The sequence below is a fragment of the Cyprinus carpio genome, chromosome A13, assembly GCF_018340385.1.
Source record: "Cyprinus carpio isolate SPL01 chromosome A13, ASM1834038v1, whole genome shotgun sequence".
Lineage (NCBI taxonomy): Eukaryota > Metazoa > Chordata > Actinopteri > Cypriniformes > Cyprinidae > Cyprinus > Cyprinus carpio.
Window position 1 is genome coordinate 25,029,110 of NC_056584.1, and position 24,368 is coordinate 25,053,477.

A 24,368-nucleotide genomic window follows, 5' to 3' on the forward strand; every position below is an offset into this window, starting at 1 on the left:
AGCTTTTTATTTCACATAAATGCTGATCTTAGGATCCTTCTATTCATCAAAGAGTCCTGAAAAAAAAAAAAACTTTAAATATTGGTAACAATAATAATGAAAAAAGGTTTCTTGGGCAGCAAATCATCATATTAGAATGATTTCTGAAGGATCATGTGACACTGAAGACTAGAGTGATGATGCTGAAAATTCAGCTTTGATCACAGGAAAAAATTACATTTTAAAATATATTCAAATAGAAAGCATTTATTTATTTAAGTAGTTACAACATTACTACTTTTGCTGTACTTTGGATCAAATACATGCAGGCTTGGTGAGCAGAAGAGACTTCTTTAAAAAACAAAAAATCTTACTGTTCAAAAACTGTTGACATTTCTGTCCCTCTCACTTCTGAAATGATGGCTACGCTCCTGATGTGTGGGTCTGTATGGACATGTTTTGTACATACAAAATCAGCTTCTCCTAAAATGGAAATTGCAGTGTTGAGGAGTGGCTTGATAGGTTTCTGTGTACCGTTTCAGATTTTTAGTTTCTCATTCAGAGTCTTCGGTTTAGACTCATCCCATCCGTGCCTGGGCTCTGTGTAAGTTCACCTCTTTACTCTCTTCATATATTTAGATAATTTTCAGAAGTAATTGGAGTATAATCCATGCAAAGGCATGATAATATTATCATGTATAGTGTTTTTAATCTAAAAATTCTAAAAAATTACATTAACCATTATCTTAATTTAAAGAGATGCCTATGTTTATAAGAAATACTTTTCAGAAAAGATGATTGGCTTTTCCAGGTGTGTTTTATAAACAAAACTATTAAAGCAACCTTAAGCATAGATTTTATTCACATGATTTATTCAACTTTTTCGGTTTCAGATTTTTAGTGTCTTATTCAGAGTCTTCGGGTAGGACTCATCCCATCCGTGCCTGGGCTCTGTGTAAGTTCACCATTTTACTCTCTTCCTATATTTAGATACTTTTCAGAGCTGTTTGCGCTGAGGTAATTGGAGTATAATCCATGCAAAAGCATGATAATATTATTATAGTGTTTTTAATCTAATAATAATAATAATAATAATAATAATAATAATACATTTACCATTAGCATGAAGAGATGCCTGTGTTTATAATAAATACTTCTCAGAAAAGATGATTGGCTTTTCCAGGTGTGTTTAATAAACAAAAATGATTAAAGCAATTTTAAGCATAGATTTTATTTACAGGTTTTATTCAAGTCCCTTTTTCTGGATTCAGATATATCATTTAATTTAAATAGGATTAACAGATGTTCAGGCTCTGCTTTGTGTTGGGATTGTCATATAATTGAGCATAGCACTATATATTTTTTGTCTATATTCAGATTAGGGGTGTGCCGGTGTCCTGACATTTTATCCTACCCGTCAGTTTCCTACCAGGGTTTACTGCGCATGCGCACACAATATTGCGTTCTTTTTCTCATGCTGAACAACAACATTTAATGTATTTGCATTACTGTAAGGGTAGGTTTAGGGTTGGGGTAGGTGTAGACTTTAATAAAAACACAATCTAATAGGTAGAAAAAAATATTTATTGTTGGTTTCCTGTGGCTGTATCCCTTCTAGCTACAACAGCGAATATAACACTTAATTACTGTATTTGCATTACTGTAAGGGTAGGTTTAGGGTTTGTGGTAGGTGTAGACGTTATAATCCTTTACAGTAGCATTTTTCGTTGTCGAATTGTACTACCCATTGTTTTAATGGGAGGTAGCAAAATCTGACAAGGTAGGACAAATCGACAGAACACTGGTATGAGTATCGGTACCGAACGGTTCACGGTGCAAATTTAGGGTTACCAACCATTCCGTATAATACGGAGTCGTCCCGTATTTAAGTCATCAAAGACGCGTTCCGTACGAAAGCTATACGGAACGCAGTTTGTCCCGTATTATGACCACCTAGACCCAGGGACGGATTAACGCACGGCCCTACCGGGCACGTGCCAAGGGCACTAGACCAGAGGGGGGCCCAGCCGAAATACTGCTCCTCCACCGTGCCCCCTCAGGTTTTTAAGCAAAGTGGATTTTGAATAGAGCTTCCAAAAGACCAAAAATGGCTGAATAATATATTTGATACGATTAGGACGTTCAGTGCGGCACAGCATCAGCTGCCAAATTCAAATATGAGTTCGTGATTTGGCTGGCGCAGAGCCAGACGCGTTTTTTTTTTTTTTTTTTTTTTTTTTACAGTTCTGCGCATTATAACCAATCACACAGGATTATGTTTGAGCTTATGAATGCAATGGCCAGTCAGAGGCATTCAAATAAGTCATCGCTGAAAAGCCCGTGTTTTGTTCATTGCGCACGCTCGCTGACTGAATGCTGCTCTCTGGAGAATTCTTTCATCATAAACAAAGCGCACATGCGTGTACGATGTAAGTAAGATATTAATTTCACAGTATAAACAGCTTCAGTGATTATAACGGGAGTTTTTGAGAGTGCTTGAACTAGACTAAATCTAGACTAACGTTAATATTATTTGATAATGCAACTATTCTTTGCTTTCCTTATGAAGGCTACAATGAAAGTGTTATAATTAGTAACTTACAATGTTTTTATTGAATTTATGTTAAACACAAAGTCAGTCATATTAAAAATATTCTATGACATAACACCCATCTAGTACAAGTTAAAAGACTGGTTTTATGCATAGGAGTTAATAGATTACACTAATATTAAGCTACTTTTCCCATAGCCCAAAAACTAAAATGATCGATTAAGGTGCAAAATATATTTACTTATATTTAAGAATCGTGATAGTGGTAGTGGTAGTGGCACTTCTGTGACCCCGTTGGTTGATCTGGGTTCCTTAGCACAGTATCACAAGCAAATTATTACTAATCTAGGGGTAAAGGTGGACACTGACCTTAAGTTTGACAACCAGATTAACGCCGTAGTGAAGTCCAGCTTTTTCCAGTTAAGGCAGCTGGCAAAAATTAAACCAGTCCTTCAGAAACAGCAGTTTGAGACAGTAATTCACGCCTTTGTGACCACTCGGCTGGATTACTGCAATGCACTTTATTTGGGGGTTAATGGGTCCTCCATTGCCCGTCTGCAACTGGTTCAAAATGCTGCTGCTCGTCTTTTTAACTGGCACAAGAAAGTATGAGCACATTTCACCTATTTTAACTTCACTTCACTGGCTGCCTGTGCATTTTAGGATTCAATTTAAACTACTCTTATTTGCTTTTAAAGCCTTGAATGGCCTTGCCCCACCGTATCTCGCCGAGTTGCTGCACCCCTACATTCCCAGCCGCTCTCTCAGGTCAGCTGACCAGCTGCTCCTGACAGTGCCTAGAACTAGGCTAAAACTCAGAGGAGAAAGAGCTTTTGCTGTTGCAGCTCCAAAACTATGGAATGCATTGCCATTACACATCAGACAAGTCTCCTCACTGTTTCATTTTAAATCTCTGCTTAAAACCCATCTCTTTACTCTGGCTTTTAACACCAGGTAATCGTGATTAATGTGATTTAAATGTGTTGTGTGTGCAGTGCATTTTATTTGTTTATTTGATTTGATTTTATGTCTATAATTTCATGTTGTTTTATCTTATTCTATTAGTTTTATTTTATTGTGTTTATCTTTTTATCCTATTGTATCTTTTATTGTTGTGGTGTACAGCACTTTGGAAACCTTGTGTTATTTAAATTGTGCTATATAAATAAAGCGGATTGGATTGGATTGGATATTTTATGATATAGTTAACAAATTTGGGAAAACTTCGAATAAAAAAGGAACGAAATTTCAACCGAGGGGGCCTTTAACCGGTCCGTGCCCAGGGCACCGCTGTGTCACAACCCGCCCATGCCTAGAACATACGAATAACAAACTCTAAATCGAGAATTAATCATTCTTTTTTTTTTACAAGTGTTTGATTTGTGAACATAGCCGTTCGAGGTAGGCTTTAAGACCAAACGGAATCCTCTGCCGGTGTCTGGCTCGCGCTAATGGAGGTAGATTATTTAACGTCCGCGTTTCGACTTCAGCAAATCAGTTTGAGCGAATGCAGACAACATGATTCCACGCAAGAAAACATGCATTTTCATATATAGCCTACTGTAGTAGGTGTTCTGTATATTAAACACACCCCTATCAGAAGTCAGAAAGAGCTTTATTGCCAAGTATGATTGCACATACAAGGCATTTGTTTTAGTGTCACAAACTTTCAGTGCACAGAGACAACACACATAATAAAAAAGGTGTGAATAAAATACACATTTATAAATATTAACAAAGCATGCACACACACACACACACACACACACACACACACAAAGGATAAATATGTACTTGTGATATATTTTTCAGGATTTTTGGATAAATAAAGAGTTAAATAGAACAGTATTTACTGTATTCAAAATAAAAATGTTCTGTTAAATATCTACTATAGGCTATGCTAAGTTTGGGGTCAGTAAATTTCTTTCTTTTTTTAAAGAAACTCTTAGAATACTTTTATTCAGCAAGGATGTGTTAAATGGATAAAAAGTGACATTGGTAGCAAAGATTTCCATTTTGAATAAATTCTGTTCTTTTTACCTTTTTATTTTATTTATGGAACACAGGTTCCAAAAAATATTAAGCAGCACAACAGGTTCAACACTGATAATAAATCAGAATAAGAATGATTTCTAAAGGATCATGTGACACTGAGGACTGGAGTAATGATGCTGAAAATTCAGTGCTGCGTCACAGATATAAATTTAAGTATCCAATATTAAAAAATTGCAATAATAAATAAATCAATAAATACGGATCAAATAAATACAGCATTGATGAGCATAAGAGACTCCATTATTATTATTTTTTTGTTACAAAACCTGTGTGTGTCCCTTATTCTGTCCCTTATTTTTCTATGAGAAACCACGATTGTCCCTTATTTTCCTTTTCTGAAGTTGGCAACCCTAGGCAAATTGCAAATGCAAGTGATAATCCCTATCCCTTTGGAGTAGGGACTTTGGAGTGAGCAGGGCACGTGCGTGCCATTATGTAATCGTTTGGAATGCACTTGGCAGAGGGAGCGAGGTAATTTCATCATCTTCAGCTGGCATGTTCCCGCAGCACGGTGTCCGTCAGCAGATTCGCTGATGGACACCGGCATAAAAAAAAGTTTTAAATATATTTTAGTTTTTATATATTATATTGCATATTAAAAAAAAAACATTTATATATTAAATGTATGTTTATTTGCATCAGTTATGTTGACGATAATAAAAAGACATTTATGACAGTAAAACAGCGACATCTGCTGACGGACACCGTGCTGCGTTGTCACGGGAACATACCTGCTGATTGTTATAATACATCGTGTATACACTCACTAAATAAAGAGTGACAGCTTTTTAGTGGTTATGAGCACTCTTTACACTAGTCTATAATCCATTTAAAATGTACAGCTTTGTTTTTAGGCCACACACACGTTGCAAAGTTTCAGGAATGCCGTCTGCATATTTATGAGGATTTCGCTCTCAAAGTAGCAGGGATTTACACAGTGATAACCATAGCAATAGACAGGTCAAAATATGTGAAAATGTGCATTAAGACTAGAGTACCCTCAGTGATTATTTCTGGAACCTGATTGATACGCTTTTATTACACAACAAAATACAAATTCACTAAATAAAATAATTTAATAAATGCATATTTACAATTTAAGCACTTAAATAAAATAACTAGTCTATTAATAAAATAAAGAACTAGAGAAGGCTGACTATAATCAGCTTGCTTTCATTTAGTGAGATAAGCATACTCCTCTCCTGAGTTAGAAAAAAAGCTCTTCTAGTCTTCAGTGATGCCAGAGCCTGTTTACGGAGAGCCTTCCCACTCCCTATTAAGTCCTATTGTACCGAATTTTGGTTGCAGTTCCACCAGCGTTCCACTGGGGGCGATCGCCATGAGTGCAAAAATGAATGGGAGTCTATGGGGCTAGACGGCTAAATTTGTCCCTTTCACCCGATTGCCGTTGAGAAATCTCAGATCTGATTGTAGGTTTTGCAAGTTCAACATGGGTTATAGGTCGAAAGTTGAATGAACGAGTACTTATGTCCTTTCGATTTCTTACAGGTTGAGTTGTTGTTGCCCATAACACGCTAACATTCTGCTAATGAACATTTAACGTATGACGTCATTGACATTTTAAAAGACTTTTTAAAGCAAATAAGTGACTCTAAAAAATGTAACACCCAGCAATGTGTAATTTCTTTGCATCTCCTTTCGAATACAACATTCAAATTACTAGACAAAAAATTATATCCTGAGAAAAGTGGATTTTGAGGGGTATACTGCCATTGACCTCCATTCATTCTGCACTCGTCCTGTGAGCGCCCTCATATGGAATCAGAGTGGAACTGCAACCAGTTCAGAAGCCGGAAGTGTAGTGAGAGTGAAACAAATAAAAAAAAAACACATACCAATACAATTAGAAGACAACCTTTGAGCGTGCACACTCAATATCTGAGCGAGAGCAGAGACAATTCATAAAAGAACAATGTATATTTAAAGGCATGTCCAGTTTTGTGAGAGTGAAGGAAATCCTCTTGTGGGTGGAGAGATTTGTCCTCGCGCATTACATGGATCACGTAACATTATGCGCTCTCGATATTTGTCATATATCACGCTATAGAAAGCGCCTAAAATTAAGTATTAAGAGAATGCCAGGATCCGCCACTGCGGCCACCACGTAGACATGCTCCGATCCTTGCTGCCATTTTGAAGTGCGTTCCACTTCGCGAAGTGGACGAGGGAAGTTTATATGGACAGACCCTCGACCCCTCGATTTTGACAGAGGGAGCGAGTCTGCTTCATATGCACACTTCAGGCCGCTCCATAGACCACAATGCAACACGATTATGACGTCATTGCAGATTGCGTTTTATTTATCCCCACCCCAAACAAGTCTATAATATACTACTGATTTTTGTTTTTACTTTTATAACAGCCCAGGCATACATATATACGTATGGAATACTGCACCAAACAAATTCATAAGGGGAAAATGTAAACAATAAACCAGTTCCATATAACAGATTCTAAGTGATCAAGGGCTTAGGACGTTCCAGTTCAGTGGGCACTCATGCAATGTAATCAATAACCTACATCCGAGTAAACGAGACAGATCATCTTTTCTGTTTTGCATGTTTAAACTGGGGTTGGTATTTGTTCGTTCAGGTGCAGGAGGACGCGAAGGAAAGCTCGGTTCAGTGTTGCTATCCGTGAGATGCGGCTCTCTGGCACACGAGTAATCAGTTGAATTTTTCTGTGTCTTCTGTTTGTATGCTTAAACATGTTGAATGTTTAAATTGGAACGACTGAACACATGCAGATGATAAGCTTTTGTGACAATGCACAGCAGTGGCACAACAACCACCCCTAACTCCTTACTAACATCTCCAAAGCCCAGGTATTTAGATCGACGGGGTGCCCCCCCCCCCCCAGCCGTGGGCCCCTATAATCGTCACCACCTTTCACCCCACTAGCGACGGCCCTGGTGAAGGGCATAAAAAAACGGACTGGAACGCATGCCTACATAATGGCACGCATGTGCCCTGCTCACTCCAAAGTCCCCACTCCAAGGGGATAGGGATGATCACTTCCATTTGGAATTTGCCCTGTGAACCGTTCGGTACCGATACTCATACCAGCACACCCCAATTCATATACACTGCTCAAAAAAAATTAAAGGAACACTTTGATAACACATCAGATCTCAATGGGGGAAAATATCATGCAGGATATCTATACGGATATGGACTGGGTAATTTGTTAGGAATGAAAAGATGCCACATTGTTTAATGGAAATGAAAATTATCAACCTACAGAGGGCTGAATTCAAAGATACTCAAAATTAAAGTGAACAAAGGATGCAGCAGGCTAGTCCATTAAGCTGAAATTTCATTGCAGCAACTCAAAATGGTACTCAGTAGTTTGTATGGCCCCCACATGCTTGTATGCATGCCTGACAACGTCAGGCCAAGCTCCTAATGAGATGAAGGATGATGTCCTGGGGTATTCCCTCCCAGATTTGGACCAGGGCATCACTGAGCTCCTGGACAGTCTGAGGTGCAACCTGGCGACGTCAGATGGACCGAAACATAATGTCCTAGAGGTGTTCTATTGGATTTAGGTCAGGCGAGCATGGGGGACATTCAATGGTATCAATTCCTTCATCCTCCTGGAACTGACTGCATACTCTCGCCACATGAGAACGGGCATTGTCGTGCACCAGGAGGAACAAGGACCCAATGCACCAGCGTAGGGTCTGACAGCGGGTCCAAGGATTCCATCCTGTTACCTAATGGCAGTAAGTGTGCCATTGTCTAGGCTGTGGAGGTCTCTGTGTTCCTCCATGGATATGCCTTCCCAGACCATCACTGACCCACCACCAAACCGGTCATGCTGAACAATGTTACAGGCAGCATAACATTCTCCGTCGCTTTTCCAGACCCTTTTACATCTGTCACACGTGCTCAGGGTGAACCTGCTCTCATCTGCAGAGCACAGAGCACAGAGTGCCAGAGGTGGACCTGCCAATTCTAGTGTTCAATGGCAAATGCCAATCAAGCTACATGGTGCCAGGCAGTGAGCACAGAGCCCACTAGAGGACGTCAGGCCCTCAGGCCACCCTCATGAAGTCTGTTTCTGATTGTTTTCTCAGAGGCATTAACACCAGTGGCCTGCTGGAGGTCATTTTGTGGGGCTCTGGCAGTGCTCATCCTGTTCCTCCTTGCACACAAAGGAGCAGATACAGGTCCTGATGATGGGTTAAGGACCTTCTACTGCCCTGTCCAGCTCTCCTAGAGTAACTGCCTGTCTCCTAGAATCTCCTACATGCTCTTGAGACTGTGCTGGGAGACACAGCAAACCTTCTGGCAATAGCACATATTGATGTGCCATCCTGGAGGAGTTGGACTGCCTGTGCAACCTTTGTAGGGTCCAGGTATCGCCTCATGCTACCAGTAGTGACACTGACCCTAGCCAAATGCAAAACTAGTGAAAACAATCAGAAAAAATGAATAGGGAAAAAAATGTCAGTGGCCTGCATCTGTAAAACCATTCCTGTTTGGGGGTTTTCTAATGGTTGCCCATCTAGTGCACCTGTTGTTAATTTTATTAACACCAAAGCAGCTGAAATGAATTAACAACCCCCTCTGCTATGTAACTGAACAGATCAATATCCCAGAAGTTTAATTTACTTGATGCTATACTCTGATTAAAAAGTGTTCCTTTCATTTTTTTGAGCAGTGTATATTATTTATTTATTTATTTATTAAAGTGAAATGGTCTTTGATTAGTTGTAATTCAGTATTTGTTAATACACACATACACACACACACACACACACACACACACACACATCGATGAGCCATTACATTATGATCACCTATCCAAGGGCATAGCCCCAAATGTTGGGTCTCAGTTTCAGAACCAAAGGGTGGGCCCCTAGCCACACCAGAAATGAAAAAAAGGCCGCTTTATTTTCACAAAGATTCACAACTTTTATTTACAAGTAAATTATGCATTAAAACATTAGAATGTTAAAATATTATAAAATTAAGCAATCATTGTTTTAAAAAAATCACGTAAAAAAATCTGAAATAAAATGAAGAACAAAAACACATTACTTTTTTTTTCGTCTGTTGCTATGATTATCATTGTCAATCATTTCAGTTTCAGAAGAGGCTAATGGAACGATAATTGGGCAGATTCACTTTTGTATTCATAAGCAGTTGTCACTAGAGCCCAATCGATATATCCTTTAAGTGACGTGATGTGACATACAGCCAAGTATGGTGACCCATACTCAGAATTCGTGCTCTGCATTTAACCCATCCAAAGTGCACAAACACATCAGTGAACACACACACACCGTGAACACACACCCGGAGAAGTGGGCAGCCATTTATGCTGCGGCGCCCTGGGGGCAGTTGGAGGTTCGGTGCCTTGCTCAAGGGCACCTCAGTCGTGGTATTGCCGGCCCGATACTCGAACCCACAACCTTAGGGTTAGGAGTTAAACTCTCTAACCACTAGGCCATGACTTCCCCCGATATTATATATCATACCGATATTATATTTGGCCGATATTATCAGCCGATATGAGCATGTTGCAGATATATCAGTATCAGCGAATATACTGCTGATATGATTATTTTTTTTTTTTTTACAGAGCATACAGGTGCTTCTCAATAAATTAGAATGTCGTGGAAAAGATCATTTATTTCAGTAATTCAACTCAAATTGTGAAACTCGTGTATTAAATAAATTCAGTGCACACAGACTGAAGTAGTTTAAGTCTTTGGTTCTTTTAATTGTGATGATTTTGTCTCACATTTAACAAATGTGTGCATTGAATTTATTTAATACACGAGTATATGTCCAGCAGAGCACGCTCCATTGTTTTCTACTGGCGTCCCAGGTCAGATGCGCGGATGAGCTCATATTTCACCCGAGTCTGCTGCTTCAAATGATCCGCCCGCAACCAATCCGCACCTATATTTGATTGTCACATTACAATGATTCAAATTTTTAGCTTTGCGTGATTATATGATGAATGGCTTGTTAATTTTTAACAGCAGATTCAGTGATGTTAGAGAGCTGATCTGCGCATCACGAAACGCGTCTGCGGCACATTAAACCCTGTGTTACAGCCACCGGAGCTGATCATTTATGCTTTATACTGGCTGTGCGGTGGCTCAGAACACATGCTCATCACATTAGTCACATCACATTGTGATAGAATTCTATTGTATTTTGCCGCGCCGCTTGCGTCCGGTGTAGAAAAGAACCCATTATAATCAGTGATGTTGTCTACACTGGATGCAGTAAACTGATGCCTCCTTCTATTTATCACATGCTGACACAAAGTTCAAATGATTTTCAATGGTCGCTTTGTCATGTCCTGTTGCGGTGCAGACACGGTGTCAGCATAGTTTGTAAGTACAGTCAGTAGTGGAGGAGATTGAAAAGTTAGTATCTTTCTCGAGAAGAGCTCAGAGTAGAGCCGCTGCTCCTCCACATCGAGAGGAGCCAGCTGAGGTGGCTCGGGCATCTGTTCCGGATGCCTCCTGGACGCCTTCCTAGGGAGGTGTTCTGGGCACATCCCACTGGGAGGAGGCCCCGGGGAAGACCAAGGATTCCAGATTCGTTCTGCCAGGTATGTGCATCGCCTTGAGCGCTCACAGCCTGGGTAATGCTCATCCCAAGAGGCGCTTTGCCAGTGCTCAGAGGCGGCTGGATGAAAGGCTGCCTTGGTGATTTATGTAGGACACCACCGTAATGCTGTCCGATTGGACTAGGACGTGGCGACCCTTCAGGATCGCCTGGAAGGAGTGAAGGGCCCGTTCCACTGCCAACATCTCGATGCAGTTGATGTGGAGATGGCTCTCCTCGTGTGACCACGAGCCGAAGGCTGGTTTGCCCCAGCACAAAACGTCCCAACCCAAGTTGAACGCATCTGTCGAGAGCACCATTGTTCTGGAAACCGCCTGCAGGGGTACTCCGTGACTGAACCAAACAGGCCTGATTGACCCTGACTTGAAAGCGGCCATGCCACCAAGCGTGAAGTGGGACCCGGAGTTTCAGCCAGTATTGCAGAGGCCACATCCGTAGAAGGCCAAGCTGCAAAATCGGGAAGGCGGAAGCCATCAGCCCTAGCATCCTCTGGAAAAACTTCAGAGGGGAACAGGCTTTGTTCCTGGCAGAAGCCGCGAGCTGCTGAATTGCCAGGGCGCGCTCTGGCGAGACTACATCCCTCATTCGGACTGAGTCAAAGACTGCACCCAGGAACGTGATACGTTGGCTGGGGACCAGTGAGCTCTTGGCAAAATTGACCCTGAGTCCTAGGCACTCCAAGTGGCTGAGGAGCATGGATCTGTGATGGTCTAGTCGGTTCGCGACTGGGCCAGAATGAGCCAGTCGTCAAGATAATTCAGAACCTGGATTCCCATTTGTCTCAGAGGGGAAAGCGCAGCGTTCATGCACTTCGTAAAAGTACGAGGAGCTAGAGACAGCCCGAAGGGAGGGACTGTATATTGGTAAGCCACGGCCTCGAATGCGAATCTCAAGAATCGTCTGTGATGGGGGGCTATCTGGATTGTGAAAGTAAGCATCTTTCAGATCCAGAGAGGAGAACCAGTCCTCTGGGCAAATCTGCGCGAGGAACTGTTTCAACGTTAACATCCTGAACTTCTGTCTCATGAGGGAAAGGTTCAGGATTCTGAGGTCTAAGATGGGTTTCAGACCGCCATCTTTCTTGGGGTTGAGAAAATAACGGCTGTAGAACCCCGATTCCCTTTCTGAAGGGGGAACTATTTCTATGGCTCCCTTCCCTAGCAGAGTCATCACTTCGGTGCGGAGAACATGAGCGTCGTCCGGTTCTACCAAAGTGGGAATCACCCTGTGGAAACGCAGGGGTCTTCAGGCGAATTGCAGTGAGTAGCCATGATTTATTATCCCCAAAACCCACTTGGACACTCTGGGGATGGCCTGCCAGGCCTCGGCCCACGTGACAAGAGGTTGGATAGCGTTGGATATCAGACTGCTGTTCAGGGGCCTGAACACTGACGAGTATGGAAGAGGAAAATTGCTTTCTTTTTGAAAATGTGAAATATTTATTGTGTTCGTCATAACAATGGAGGTCGTCCTGCAGGGCTTGGAAGGAAGGGCCCTCTTGTTTTTCCACCCCACAGCCGCGGGGGGGCAGAGGTGAGCAGCCACGGCCTTGTCCGGGGGTGGCATTTGCTCATAGCCCTTCTCCTGAGACCCGTCAACTGAAGTGAGAGCTGTGGGAGAGGCAGTGCGTAAGTGGGCCGAGTAGGTCCTCTGATCCGCCAAAAGAGACGAGGTCGCTCGCTTCAGCCGAGGGACGCTGCTCTGGGCGGGAAAACAGGACGGGGGACGGCTCTCTCGTGGGAGAGGGTGAGGCACGTGGGCGCTGGGCCGGCGTGAGCTCACCCAAGTCCAGGCGCTGAGCCCCTCTACCCCGCTGTCTCTTCCTAGCCGGCTCGCAGGAGGAAGAAGATGGGAGGGCGCGAGGGGCAGGACAACTTTCATTGAAGAAAGCGATCCGCGAACGCAGAGAGACGGGACTCATGCTCTTGCAGTAATGTTGCAGTTAACATAAGTGTTAAATACTTTTATTCTCAGAGAACCGGACAGGTACAACATTTTTTTCAGTTAAATAAGATGTCAGAAATAGATTCATCCAGATTTTAACAATATTTTTCTTGTACATTTTTTTTTCTGTGACAGAAAATATATCTGTCTACTACAGTGCCTTATTTTGTATGTTTATTAAAATTATGATATAATTTACACTTGAATGGTTTTGTTGAACAGAAATATTAAATAGTCTTCAGATTTTATCATCTATTTCAATGCTTACAGTCTATATTTATTTATTAGGTAATATAAAAGTGTAGGCATGTATACATTATGTATGAGTGCAGATATAGACCTATGTCTGCAGTGTATGAATAGCCAACCACAAACCGACTTTCTAACTTTCTGTAAAGCGCTTTATGGACTGAGGCGTGAACAAGGATCATTTACTTACTAGTGTTTTAAAAAAATATTTTCATTTTTGGTATTCTTAATTTGTTGGTGGTTGGTGGAGTAGCGTCACCTGGGGGTATTTTTTTATTTTCCCCACTGGGAAAAATATAATTCAGCAGAGACAGGTATACATTGACCAGAAGGGGGCAACCCTTTTGTTAATTAAGTAACAAAAATATTTATGGTCCATATTGTTAGAATTTTTTCTACTTTTGGCCCTCATAAACAATTGTTTTTACAAAAAACAAATGAAAGGAGACTTCTCTAAATCTAAACTCAGTTATGCATTTCAGATGATGTCACATCTTACAACCTCATCATCTGCAGAGAGAAACTGGCACTCAGTCACACCAAAATACACATAATGATGGACTTAAAGGCATAGAGGATCATGAAAATACAGTATTTCACTGGAACTTCTGTATTTATTTGGTTTTACTTCAAGTATTTATTTATTTATGTTCAATGTCAATGGTTCTTTATTGAACCGTTGTAAGAGCAATGTAATTTTTGTTACAGTTTCATTACATGACATTAAAATACTTAAAGTACCAAATTGACACGTTGTTTTTATGTTAAACCCTAATAGACGCTACAAGATATTGTAATACCAAGCAGATAGAGGGGTAAAAAACAATATTAATAAATAATATATACAAATAATATGAATAATACTAATATTATGATATAAGTATACTAATATTCTAATATTAATGAAAATAAAACATTACTTAAAAGGTTATTTATAACACTATTAATGTCCTATATAGCATTTTCAAAGCATGGTTCTTTATGGAATCCTTTAAAAGGTTCTATTTAGCACTAAAAAGGGTTTTGCTATTGTTACAAGCTGAAGAACCCTTTTTGGTACTGGTTAGAACAGTGAACAGTGCATCCAGGTGCCATAGCTTCTGTTGGTAATTGACGGGATTCCACCGGGAATCTTTATTCATCAAGCCTCTTTGTTCCAAACATCCACATTTCATTTCATGCTTGTTGGTGATGGTGTGCAGTTAACATGGCGACTTGGCTGGGTGGTTGGCTACAGAGGCCCACATGCAGAAGGCTCTGATGAACTGTGTGCAGTGACATTGCCCTGGTCACCACTGTTGTAGTAGCTGCTGGTGATTTGTCGGGCTGGGGCCCTGCAGTCACTGTGAACAATCTGACATCAATTAACTGTGGATGACACACGGCTGGATGACAGTGGATGACATCGCCTTTGATACATACTCACTACAGCATTACGTGAATAACCCACAAGCTGCGCTGTTTCTAGATCAAAGTTACAAGGCACTGTGCCACAAACATTAGCCCTTTTAGAGGAGAACCCTCTCAGTGCAGTCCCATGTAAACAATAAGACAGCAATGGATGTGTTTTATGTCATCTTATAAACAGGACATGCATACATTACATATTTTTCTATCTAAAGATATGTTAAATATATGTATAGATGTGGAGCCTTGGCCATCTAGGTTTTGTTAGTTGCTTAAATTTGTTTGCTAATTTGTTAACTGAGACTTGTTATAGCACTCTTATATCATTGCTCTTTTGTTGATTTTGATTGCTTCCATTGTCCTCATTTGTAAGTCGCTTTGGATAAAAGCATCTGCTAAATGTCTAAATGTAAATGTAATGTAAATGTTGCATTTCATTAAGTTTGATCTGTCTCTTCCTTGTTCCTTTGCTTAACTGATGGCCATTGTTTACATAAGTAAACACGAAGTGTGCCATTTTGGGCAAGGCCCTTGTGTGGTAAGAACATAAGATGCTGTTATACAGTGACACACAAAAACAGTAGCTCGCACATCTCAACCTGACAATTTTTACAAACATTCTATTTTTCATACAAAACAGGAAAGATCAGTGGGAAAATGGGAAGATCTTAATCTCTTTTTACTTGTATAACAACATCCATACTGACCTATTATATCTTTCTTACAGCTGAAGTGTGTCATTTTTTTAATGCATACTGCATAATGCAATTCTATTTTGTGATAAAAGCTTTGCAGAAACTTCTAACCTCACTGGTTGCTTTTTTTTTCAGGAACAGGGAACTCAAGCATGGAGAAGCAGTGGGGATTACTTGGTTTCCTTGTTCTGTCATTATGTTTTCTTGTCAGCAATGGCCAAAATATTGGTAGGAACAGGATTTACTAGATGAGATTATTCAGTACATTTACTTTATTTTTAGTTTGGTCTGGTTGTTGATGAAATTAAAAGTCTCTGTTTTCCTTGTCTCAGCTTGTGCACAGACCACAGTGGCTGACATTGTATTCCTGGTGGATGGCTCTAGCAGTATTGGGCCGGCGAACTTCCAACAAATCCGTGAATTCCTGTCCTTGCTCATAGAGAACTTTGAAGTTGCTCCTGACAGAATCAGGATTGGTTTGGTCCAGTATACTGACACACCATATACTGAATTTTTGCTCAGCACTTACCAGAACAAAGAGGAAATTCTCAGCTACATCGAAAATCTTAGTCAAAAAAATGGGGGGACGCTTACCGGCAAGGGTTTGGAGTTCATGCTGAAACAACACTTTGTTGAAAAGGCCGGAAGTCGAGCACAGCAGAATGTTCCTCAGATTGCCATTGTTATCACAGATGGTGACTCTCAAGATGAGGTCGACTCACAGGCTCAGGAGCTGAGGCAAAGGGGAATCAAAATATTCGCCATAGGGATCAAAGATGCAAATGAGGCGTTACTGAGGCAGATCGCGAGCGAGCCATATGATCAGCACATCTACAGCGTATCAGACTTTGGAGCTCTGGACGGAATCTCTCAGAGTGTAATCGGAAAAGTTTGTACCACTGTAGAGGAAACACAAAAAGAGGTCATCCAGACAACAAGAGGTAACATATTAAATTGTTAAATTGCAGCGCTTCTCTGGGTCACAGCTTTACTGGAAATTTTTGAGTGAGAGAACCTGATGAGAAATCAGTAGCAACAAACTCCTTAAACTCTTAAAACTTCAGTATTTATTTTTTTGATACTTTGAGTATTAGTTTGACAAAGCCTTTGCTTGGGTGTTTAAAACATTTTGAGGATTAGTTTGAAGTCCGAAGGTTATATAGTTTAAATATTTGTATCAAATCAAAAACATTCCAAGCAAGTTTCAGAGCACTCTGTCAATGTAAATTGGGTTTTTGATAATCTGCCATGTGCAAGTCTAATCATTTAAAAGATATAAAGTATATTACGTCAGAACAGCCTGAAAGACTGTGCTAATTTTGATGCACATAACTTGAAAGCTAGCTACAGATCAGAAGTTTTTCATGGAATTGTAAAAAAAAAAATTCTGATTAGGTAGAAAAGACAGAGGAGGTTGAGTCAGAACAGGCTGATATTTAAAATTATTGTGGAGTCTCAGGTTAAGGCAACATAACAACAGTGGCACATTTGCAGCAAATACTGATTACACCCTTAAAATACACCCTTAATACTTTGTATTATTTTTGTTATTTATGCAAACATAAGAATTAAGAGCAGAATCAAGTGGTTAAAGTCTAAACTAAAATTCTTCCATTTGTTTTAGGCTGCACCGAAACTCAGGCAGATATTGTGCTCCTTGTTGACTCATCTGGTAGCATTGGAGAGAGTGATTTCGAAGAAGTGAGGAAGTTCCTCCGTTTTTTTGTGGACAGTTTTAACCTTAGACCCGACAAGGTGAGAGTGGGACTTGCTCAGTTCAGTGACATACCGTACCAAGAGTTCCTGCTAGGTGAATATTCAGATAAGAGAGACCTGCACCAAAAGTTGAATGATCTCATCTACCGTGGAGGAGGCACCAACGCTGGTCTGGGTCTGACTTTCATCCGTGAGAATTACTTTAGACAGGCCAGACAGAATGTTCCTGGCATTGCCATAGTCATCACAGATGGGGAATCAAATGATGATGTGGAGGAACCTTCCCAGAGACTAAGAAACCTAGGAGTTTCCATCTTTGTCATCAGGGTGGGAAGGGCCAACATGGAAAAACTGCGTACCATTGCTAATATTCCACATGAAGAGTTCTTATTCAGTATCGACAGTTATCAAGAACTGGAAGGTCTAAAAGAAAGTCTACGCAACAAAGTGTGCTTTACTGTGATGCTCCAGTTGCAAGGTAACAGATTTAATTTGGTATGGTTTAGTATTGGTGTCTATACTATGGGAGTGTTGAATATGAAAACCTTAAGATTAGTACAAGCAAAAATAAAACTTTCCTTTAATGTACTAGCTTTGAGACCCTCTCCCATCATACAGTGAACTCCTATCTGCTGTTGTTTGTGCTCTAGTATGACAGTTTATTGATGTATTGCTTAGATACAAATAATTCTATTAATTGATTTCCATTCTCTTCAGCTTTTGAGCCAAAATTTGCTGATCTCTTCATATTGGTTGATAGTTCAGCATCTAGACAAGAGCTGCAAATAATAAGGAGTTTTCTTTCAAGACTGATCCAGCAGCTCAATGTGGGAAAGAATACTAATCGTGTCGGCCTGGCTCAGTTCAGCGAAAATGTCAAGGAGGAGTTCCTGCTAAATACTGATAAGACCAGGAGTGAGATTTTGTCATCTATTCGCAGCCTGACACTGAGGCCTACAGGGAAGCGTAGAATTGGCAATGCAATTGAATATGCTCATAAAAATTTCTTCAGTGATATCAATGGAAGCCGTGTCTCTGAAGGCTTTAAGCAGTTTCTGTTAGTCATTTCAGCTGGAGAATCTGCCGATGGTGTCATCCAAGCATCCCGCACAATCAAAAACGATGCAGTGACAGTTTTTGCTGTTGGCTTGAGCAAAGCTGATGTAGATGAGATGAAGTACATCTCTAGTCAACCACACAGCTACAAGTTAGTAGGTAACATCCTACAAGTGCAACAGAATATTACGTCTGCCATTGACAAATGGGAAGATCCTGCTGTCACAAGGGGTGAGTGCATGCATAATCTTCTATTCTTTCCATAAAACCCATAAATTTTTTATTTGCTAAGAGTTTAAGTTAGAAAAACTATCATGTAGTGTATAATCCAAAATACTCTGGTTTTATAAAGTTCTCATATCTTTTTGACAGAGTGCATGTTTGACGTGGTGGCAGATATTGCTTTCATTGTTGATCAGTCCAGCAGTATCAGATCCAAAAACTTCAACATTGTGCGCAACTTTCTCAAGAACACCATTGGAGGTCTTGACATGGGTGAGGGAAAAATAAAAATAGCCGTGGTCCTCTATAGTGACTTCCCTCGAGCGGATGTGTACTTCAACACCTTCGCTGACAAGACTGACATCCTGCACTACATCAGCAGCATGCCATATGGTCGTGGTAAAACATACACTGGAGCTGCTCTCAAGTTTGCCAAAGAGCATGTGTTCACCAAAGCAAGAGGCAGCAGAAGACATCATCATGTTCAGCAGGTTGCTGTTGTTATCACTGATGGAAAGTCAACAGATAATGTGACCAGTGCTGCGGCAGCATTGCGGCGATCTGGCGTCACTGTATTTGTGCTTGGTATCAAAGACACTGAGGAGGATGACTTGAGAGAGATTGCATCCTACCCATATAAAAAGTTTGTGTTCAGTGTGAAAGACTTTGATAAACTAAATTCACTTTCACATATTTTAACCAAAACACTTTGCAATGAAATTATAGATTCCATTATACCTATAGACTCACACAGCTTTGAGTTACAAGGTTGGTAAGATGTTTTTACTTATTTTCTTTTAAACTACTAAGAGCAAAGTGATGAAAAAAAAATCTGAATACTCTAAATCTCATTTCACTCCACTCCAGATTGCAAGCAAGCAACCAAAGCCGACATATACTTTCTTCTGGATGAATCAGGAAGTATATCCTATGCTGAGTTTGACGATATGAAGAACTTTACTAAGCAATGGCTTGAAGCATTTGAGGTTGGAAATAACAATGTGCGCTTTGGATTGGTGAAGTTTGCAGACAGCGCAACCATAGTTTTCCGCTTACATGACTATAACTCAAAAGCTGATCTCGAAAAGGCAGTGAATGCAGTCATTATGCAGGGAGGGGGCACCAGGACTGATCTGGGGTTGAGAAAAATGATCCCGCTATTCGAAGAAGCTGAACGAACACGTGGGGAAAAGGTTCATAAGGTCCTGATTGTCATCACAGATGGCGAGTCAAGAGGGACAGAAGAGCCTGTAGAAGTCCCTGCTAAACTTTTGAGAACAGAACAGGATGTCGCCATTTATGCAATTGGTGTGAAAAATGCATCTGTGCCAGAGCTGGAATTAATATCTGGCAGCCCACAAAGAAAATATTTTGTCAAAAACTATGATTTCCTTGATGAAATCAAGAAAAACATCTATAAAGAAATATGCGTTGGTGAGAAATTCAATTAATGACATATGTTTATGATGTATGCTTGTTACCTGATTTGCACAATTTTTTAATTGAATGGGTAAAATAATAATACAGTGTATGCAGATTAATGACTGTCAGTATCCAGTTGATTCTCCTTATTTTTTTTTTCTCTTGGCCTAAATAGAATTTGTTTCAAGATTATCTTCACAGAAGGAGTGATCAGTTTATGAATTTCTTATTTTTAGGTTGTGAAGATCTTTTTGCAGATATTGTCTTCCTGCTTGATGGATCAGAAAGCACTCATACTGAGGATTTTGAAAATATGAAGGACATAATGAAGCTTGTGATAGAGAGGTTTGCAATTGGACCAGACAAGGAGCGTGTTGCAGTTGTTCAGTACGGCACAGACACAAAGGAGGAGTTTTCCTTAAATAAATTTGATGATAAAGCTGTATTATTACAGACAATTGAAAATATCAAACAGATGAATGGAAAAACTAACACTGGAAATGCACTTACAGCAGTATCACAATCTTTCGCCATTACTAAAGGAGGACGCACCAGTGCTTTAAAGTTCTTGATAGTTCTTACAGATGGAGAAAGTTGGGATGACGTAGCCGAGCCTGCTAAAGTCTTGAGAGAAAATTTCATCAACATTAATGCCATTGGTATGAAACATGCAAACAAATCTCAGATTCTTGCCATTGCTGGATCCCATGATGGAGTGTTCTTTGAAGATGCAGTTGCGTCCCCAGAAGAATTAAGCAATGACGTCCTTGTCAAGATCTGCAACACAGGTACGTAAACCTCTGAGATTTTTAGGAGAGATCACATCATGCCAGTAATTTCTGTCAGTTGATGTTAAATAACTTGAAAAAAAAAAAGTTCTGTGGCAAAAGTACTGATGACTCATCTTACTGTACAGGTGCATCTCAATAAATTAGAATGTTGTGGAAAAGTTCATTTATTTCAGTAATTCAACTCAAATTGTGAAACTTGTGTATTAAATAAATTCAATGCGCACAGACTGAAGTAGTTTAAGTCTTTGGTTCTTTTAATTGTGATGATTTTGGCTCACATTTAACAAAAACCCACCAATTCTCAACAAATAGGAATACTTCATAAGACCAATAAAAAACATTTTTAGTGAATTGTTGGCCTAAAAGAATGTTCATTTACTGTACATGTACTCAATACTTGGTAGGGACTCCTTTTGCTTTAATTACTGCCTCAATTCGGTGTGGCATGGAGGTGATCAGTTTGTGGCACTGCTGAGGGGGTATGGAAGCCCAGGTTTCTTTGACAGTGGCCTTCAGCTCATCTACATTTTTTGGTCTCTTGTTTCTCATTTTCCTCTTGACAATACCCCACAGATTCTCTATGTGGTTCAGGTCTGTTGAGTTTGCTGGCCAGTCACAAGCACACCAACACCATGGTCATTTAACCAACTTTTGGTGCTTTTGGTAGTATGGACAGGTGTCAAATCCTGCTGGAAAATGAAATCAGCATCTTCAAAAACCTGGTCAGCAGAAGGAAGCATGAAGTGCTCCAAAATTTCTTGGTAAACGGGTGCAGTGACTTTGGTTTTCAAAAAACACAATGGACCAACACCAGCAGATGACACTGCATCCCCTGTGGAAACTTAACACTGGACTTCCAGCGACTTGGGCTACGAGCTTCTCCACCCTTCCTCCAGACTCTAGGACCTTGGTTTCCAAATGAAATACAAAACTTGCTCTCATCTGAAAAGAGGACTTTTGACCACTGGTCAACACTTTTTTGGGGGAAGTCGTGGCCTGATGGTTAGAGAGTTTGACTCCTAACCCTAAGGTTGTGGGTTCGAGTCTAGGGCCAGCAATACCACGACTGAGGTGCCCTTGAGCAAGGCACCAAACCCCCAACTGCTCCCCGGGTGCCGCAGCATAAATGGCTGCCCACTGCTCCGGTTGTGTGTTCACATTGTGTGTGTGTTCACTGCTGTGTGTGTGCACTTTGGATGGGTTAAATGCAGAGCACGAATTCTAAGTATGGGTCACCATACTTGGCTGTATGTCACGTCACTTCACTTTCACTTTCACTTTCTTCTTCTCTTAGCCCAGGTAACGTTGTCTGACATTGTCTGTGGTTCAGGAGTGGCTTAACAAGAAGAAAACGACAACTGTAGCCAAATTCCTTGACACGTCTGTGTGTGGTGGCTCTTGATGCCTTGACCCCAGCCTCAGTCCATTCCTTGTGAAGTTCATTCAAATTCTTGAATCGATTTTGCTTGACAATCCTCATAATGCTGCGGATCTCTGTGTTGGTTGTGCATCTTTTTCTTCCACACTTTTTCCTTCATCTCAACTTTCTGTTAACATGCTTGGATACAGCACTCTGTGAACAGCCAGCTTCTTTGGCAGTGAATGTCTGTGGCTTACCCTCCTTGTGAAGGGTGTCAGTGATTGTCTTCTGGACAACTGTCAGATCAGCAGTCTTCCCCATGATTGTGTAGCCTAGTGAACCAAACTGAGAGACCATTTTGAAGGCTCAGGAAACCTTTGCAGGTGTTTTGATTTGATTAGCTGATTGGCATGTCACCATATTCTAATTTGTTGAAATAGTGAAATGGTGGGTTTTTGTTAAATGTGAGCCAAAATCATCACAATTAAAAGAACCAAAGACTTAAACTACTTCATTTTGTGTGCACTGAATTTATTTAATACACGAGTTTCACAATTTGAGTTGAATTACTGAAATAAATGAACTTTTCCACAACATTCTAATTTATTGAGATGCACCTGTATACTCAAAATCTGTTCCATTTCAAAAGCCCCTGAATCTGACCAGCTATAGCTTGTAGACATTTATGGCTCATGTCTGTTTTGCCAAAAGAAAAGGATTGCATATTTGTAAAGTGTACATCTGCTAAAAGCTTTTAATTTTTCATGTGTATTATAGTTAAAACCACTTCAATTATTAGCAAAAGTGTTTGTTTCCTGCTAAAGTGACTTTTCCAAATGACTTCTAACATTAACATCATATATCTTTCCAGAATGCAAGACACCAGAACTGATTGATATAATCTTCCTTGTTGATACCTCTGGAAGTCCCAATAAAGATGGTTTTGATGAAATGATACACTTAATTCAACATATGGTGAGCAAATCTTTGGTTGGAGAAAAACGGGTACGATTTGGTGCGGTCACCTACTCTAACAACCCTCGTTCAGAGTTCACACTAAAACAGTACTACAGTCAAACTGATATTCTGAGGGTTATCTCAAACCTCAAAGCTTCAGGAGGAAGCAGAAACACAGCCCAAGCCCTGAAATATACACTCTCCTACTTTGGTGAAACACATGGCGGACGACGAGCAAAGAATGTTCCCCAAGTGCTATTCCTGATAACAGACGGCAGGGTTAATGACTTAAGTGATCTGGATACATGGCCTGAATCCCTGGCAAATTCAGAGGTCAACTTTTTTGCTATTGGTACCGAAGACGCAGATGCAGAAGAGCTAAAGAAGATGGTGGGAAGCAAAGGAAAAGTGCACTATGCAGAGACCTACCAGGATCTACATCATCTACAAAAACGGGTCACCCAAGAGCTCTGCAATCTTACCAAACCAAGTAAATCTTATTCTTATCACCGATAATAATCTTGTTTTTGGGAAATTGTTTTATATGACTAAAGTTACTGCTTACTAAAATTTATTTAAATTGATTTCCATAAATTTTTTGCCTATTTAAAGGCCATTTTTCCCTAACCGGACCGTATCTTTCATATCAAATTCTTACATTTTAACAATAATTTTACTTAATTTAATAAGACACAATAGGACTGTTACCAATCAAATGAAAACAGTATTATCAAAACCAATCTTTCCACTGCAGAAGAAACAGAAGCAGCTGAAGTGGCATTCAGATACATTTACACAGACAGTTTAATGAAGCTGAAATGTAGCATGAATTCATTTACACTGCAAAATTACTACAGCATAAATAATGTTATGAGCTTGGTGTTTACAAGTTTTTTTTTTTTTTTTTTTTTTAAATATACTAATATGAAATGTTGGAAAAAATGCAAAGATAAGCTACTTTCAAATCTGGAAGTACACTGCCAGTAGGTGGCAGCAAGTCTTAATGAAGTGAGTCATTGAGTCAAATGATTTGTTTGAATTAATGACTTTATGAAGATCTTTATGAATGGACCACTGAATCCTTTACTTAAATGATTAAGTCAAAAACACTGAATCATTCAGTAAGGAAACACCACTGTGGGTTGCTACTGTTCTGCTGTGATCTTTGTGGTACTATTTTCATTAACCAAATCGTGCAAAAACACTCAACATTGATAATATTGTACTAAACTGTATATTAACTACAAGTGATGTTACACTCAACACTGAAGCTCTGAAACTTGTATAAAAAAACAAACAAAAAAAAACATTTCACATCAAAGCAGTTTATTGGAGCTTGATTCTTTTTGC

At 40.0% G+C, this 24,368-nt stretch overlaps 1 protein-coding gene across 2 annotated transcripts in view; it reads left to right on the forward strand.

Annotated features, from left to right (window-relative positions):
- Window positions 1-546: 546 nt before the first annotated feature.
- Window positions 547-24,368, forward strand: part of LOC109105449 (collagen alpha-6(VI) chain-like) — a 56,746-nt gene continuing 32,924 nt past the window's right edge. For both annotated transcript variants that reach the window (XM_042769482.1, XM_042769481.1), the window contains exons 1-10: window positions 547-583; window positions 873-934; window positions 15,630-15,722; window positions 15,827-16,435; window positions 17,119-17,688; window positions 17,928-18,497; window positions 18,639-19,256; window positions 19,356-19,922; window positions 20,147-20,698; window positions 22,933-23,508. In XM_042769482.1, the coding sequence (XP_042625416.1) occupies window positions 15,647-15,722; window positions 15,827-16,435; window positions 17,119-17,688; window positions 17,928-18,497; window positions 18,639-19,256; window positions 19,356-19,922; window positions 20,147-20,698; window positions 22,933-23,508 (4,138 nt within the window). In that variant the 5' untranslated portion in view covers window positions 547-583; window positions 873-934; window positions 15,630-15,646. The remainder of the gene's footprint in view (window positions 584-872; window positions 935-15,629; window positions 15,723-15,826; window positions 16,436-17,118; window positions 17,689-17,927; window positions 18,498-18,638; window positions 19,257-19,355; window positions 19,923-20,146; window positions 20,699-22,932; window positions 23,509-24,368) is intronic.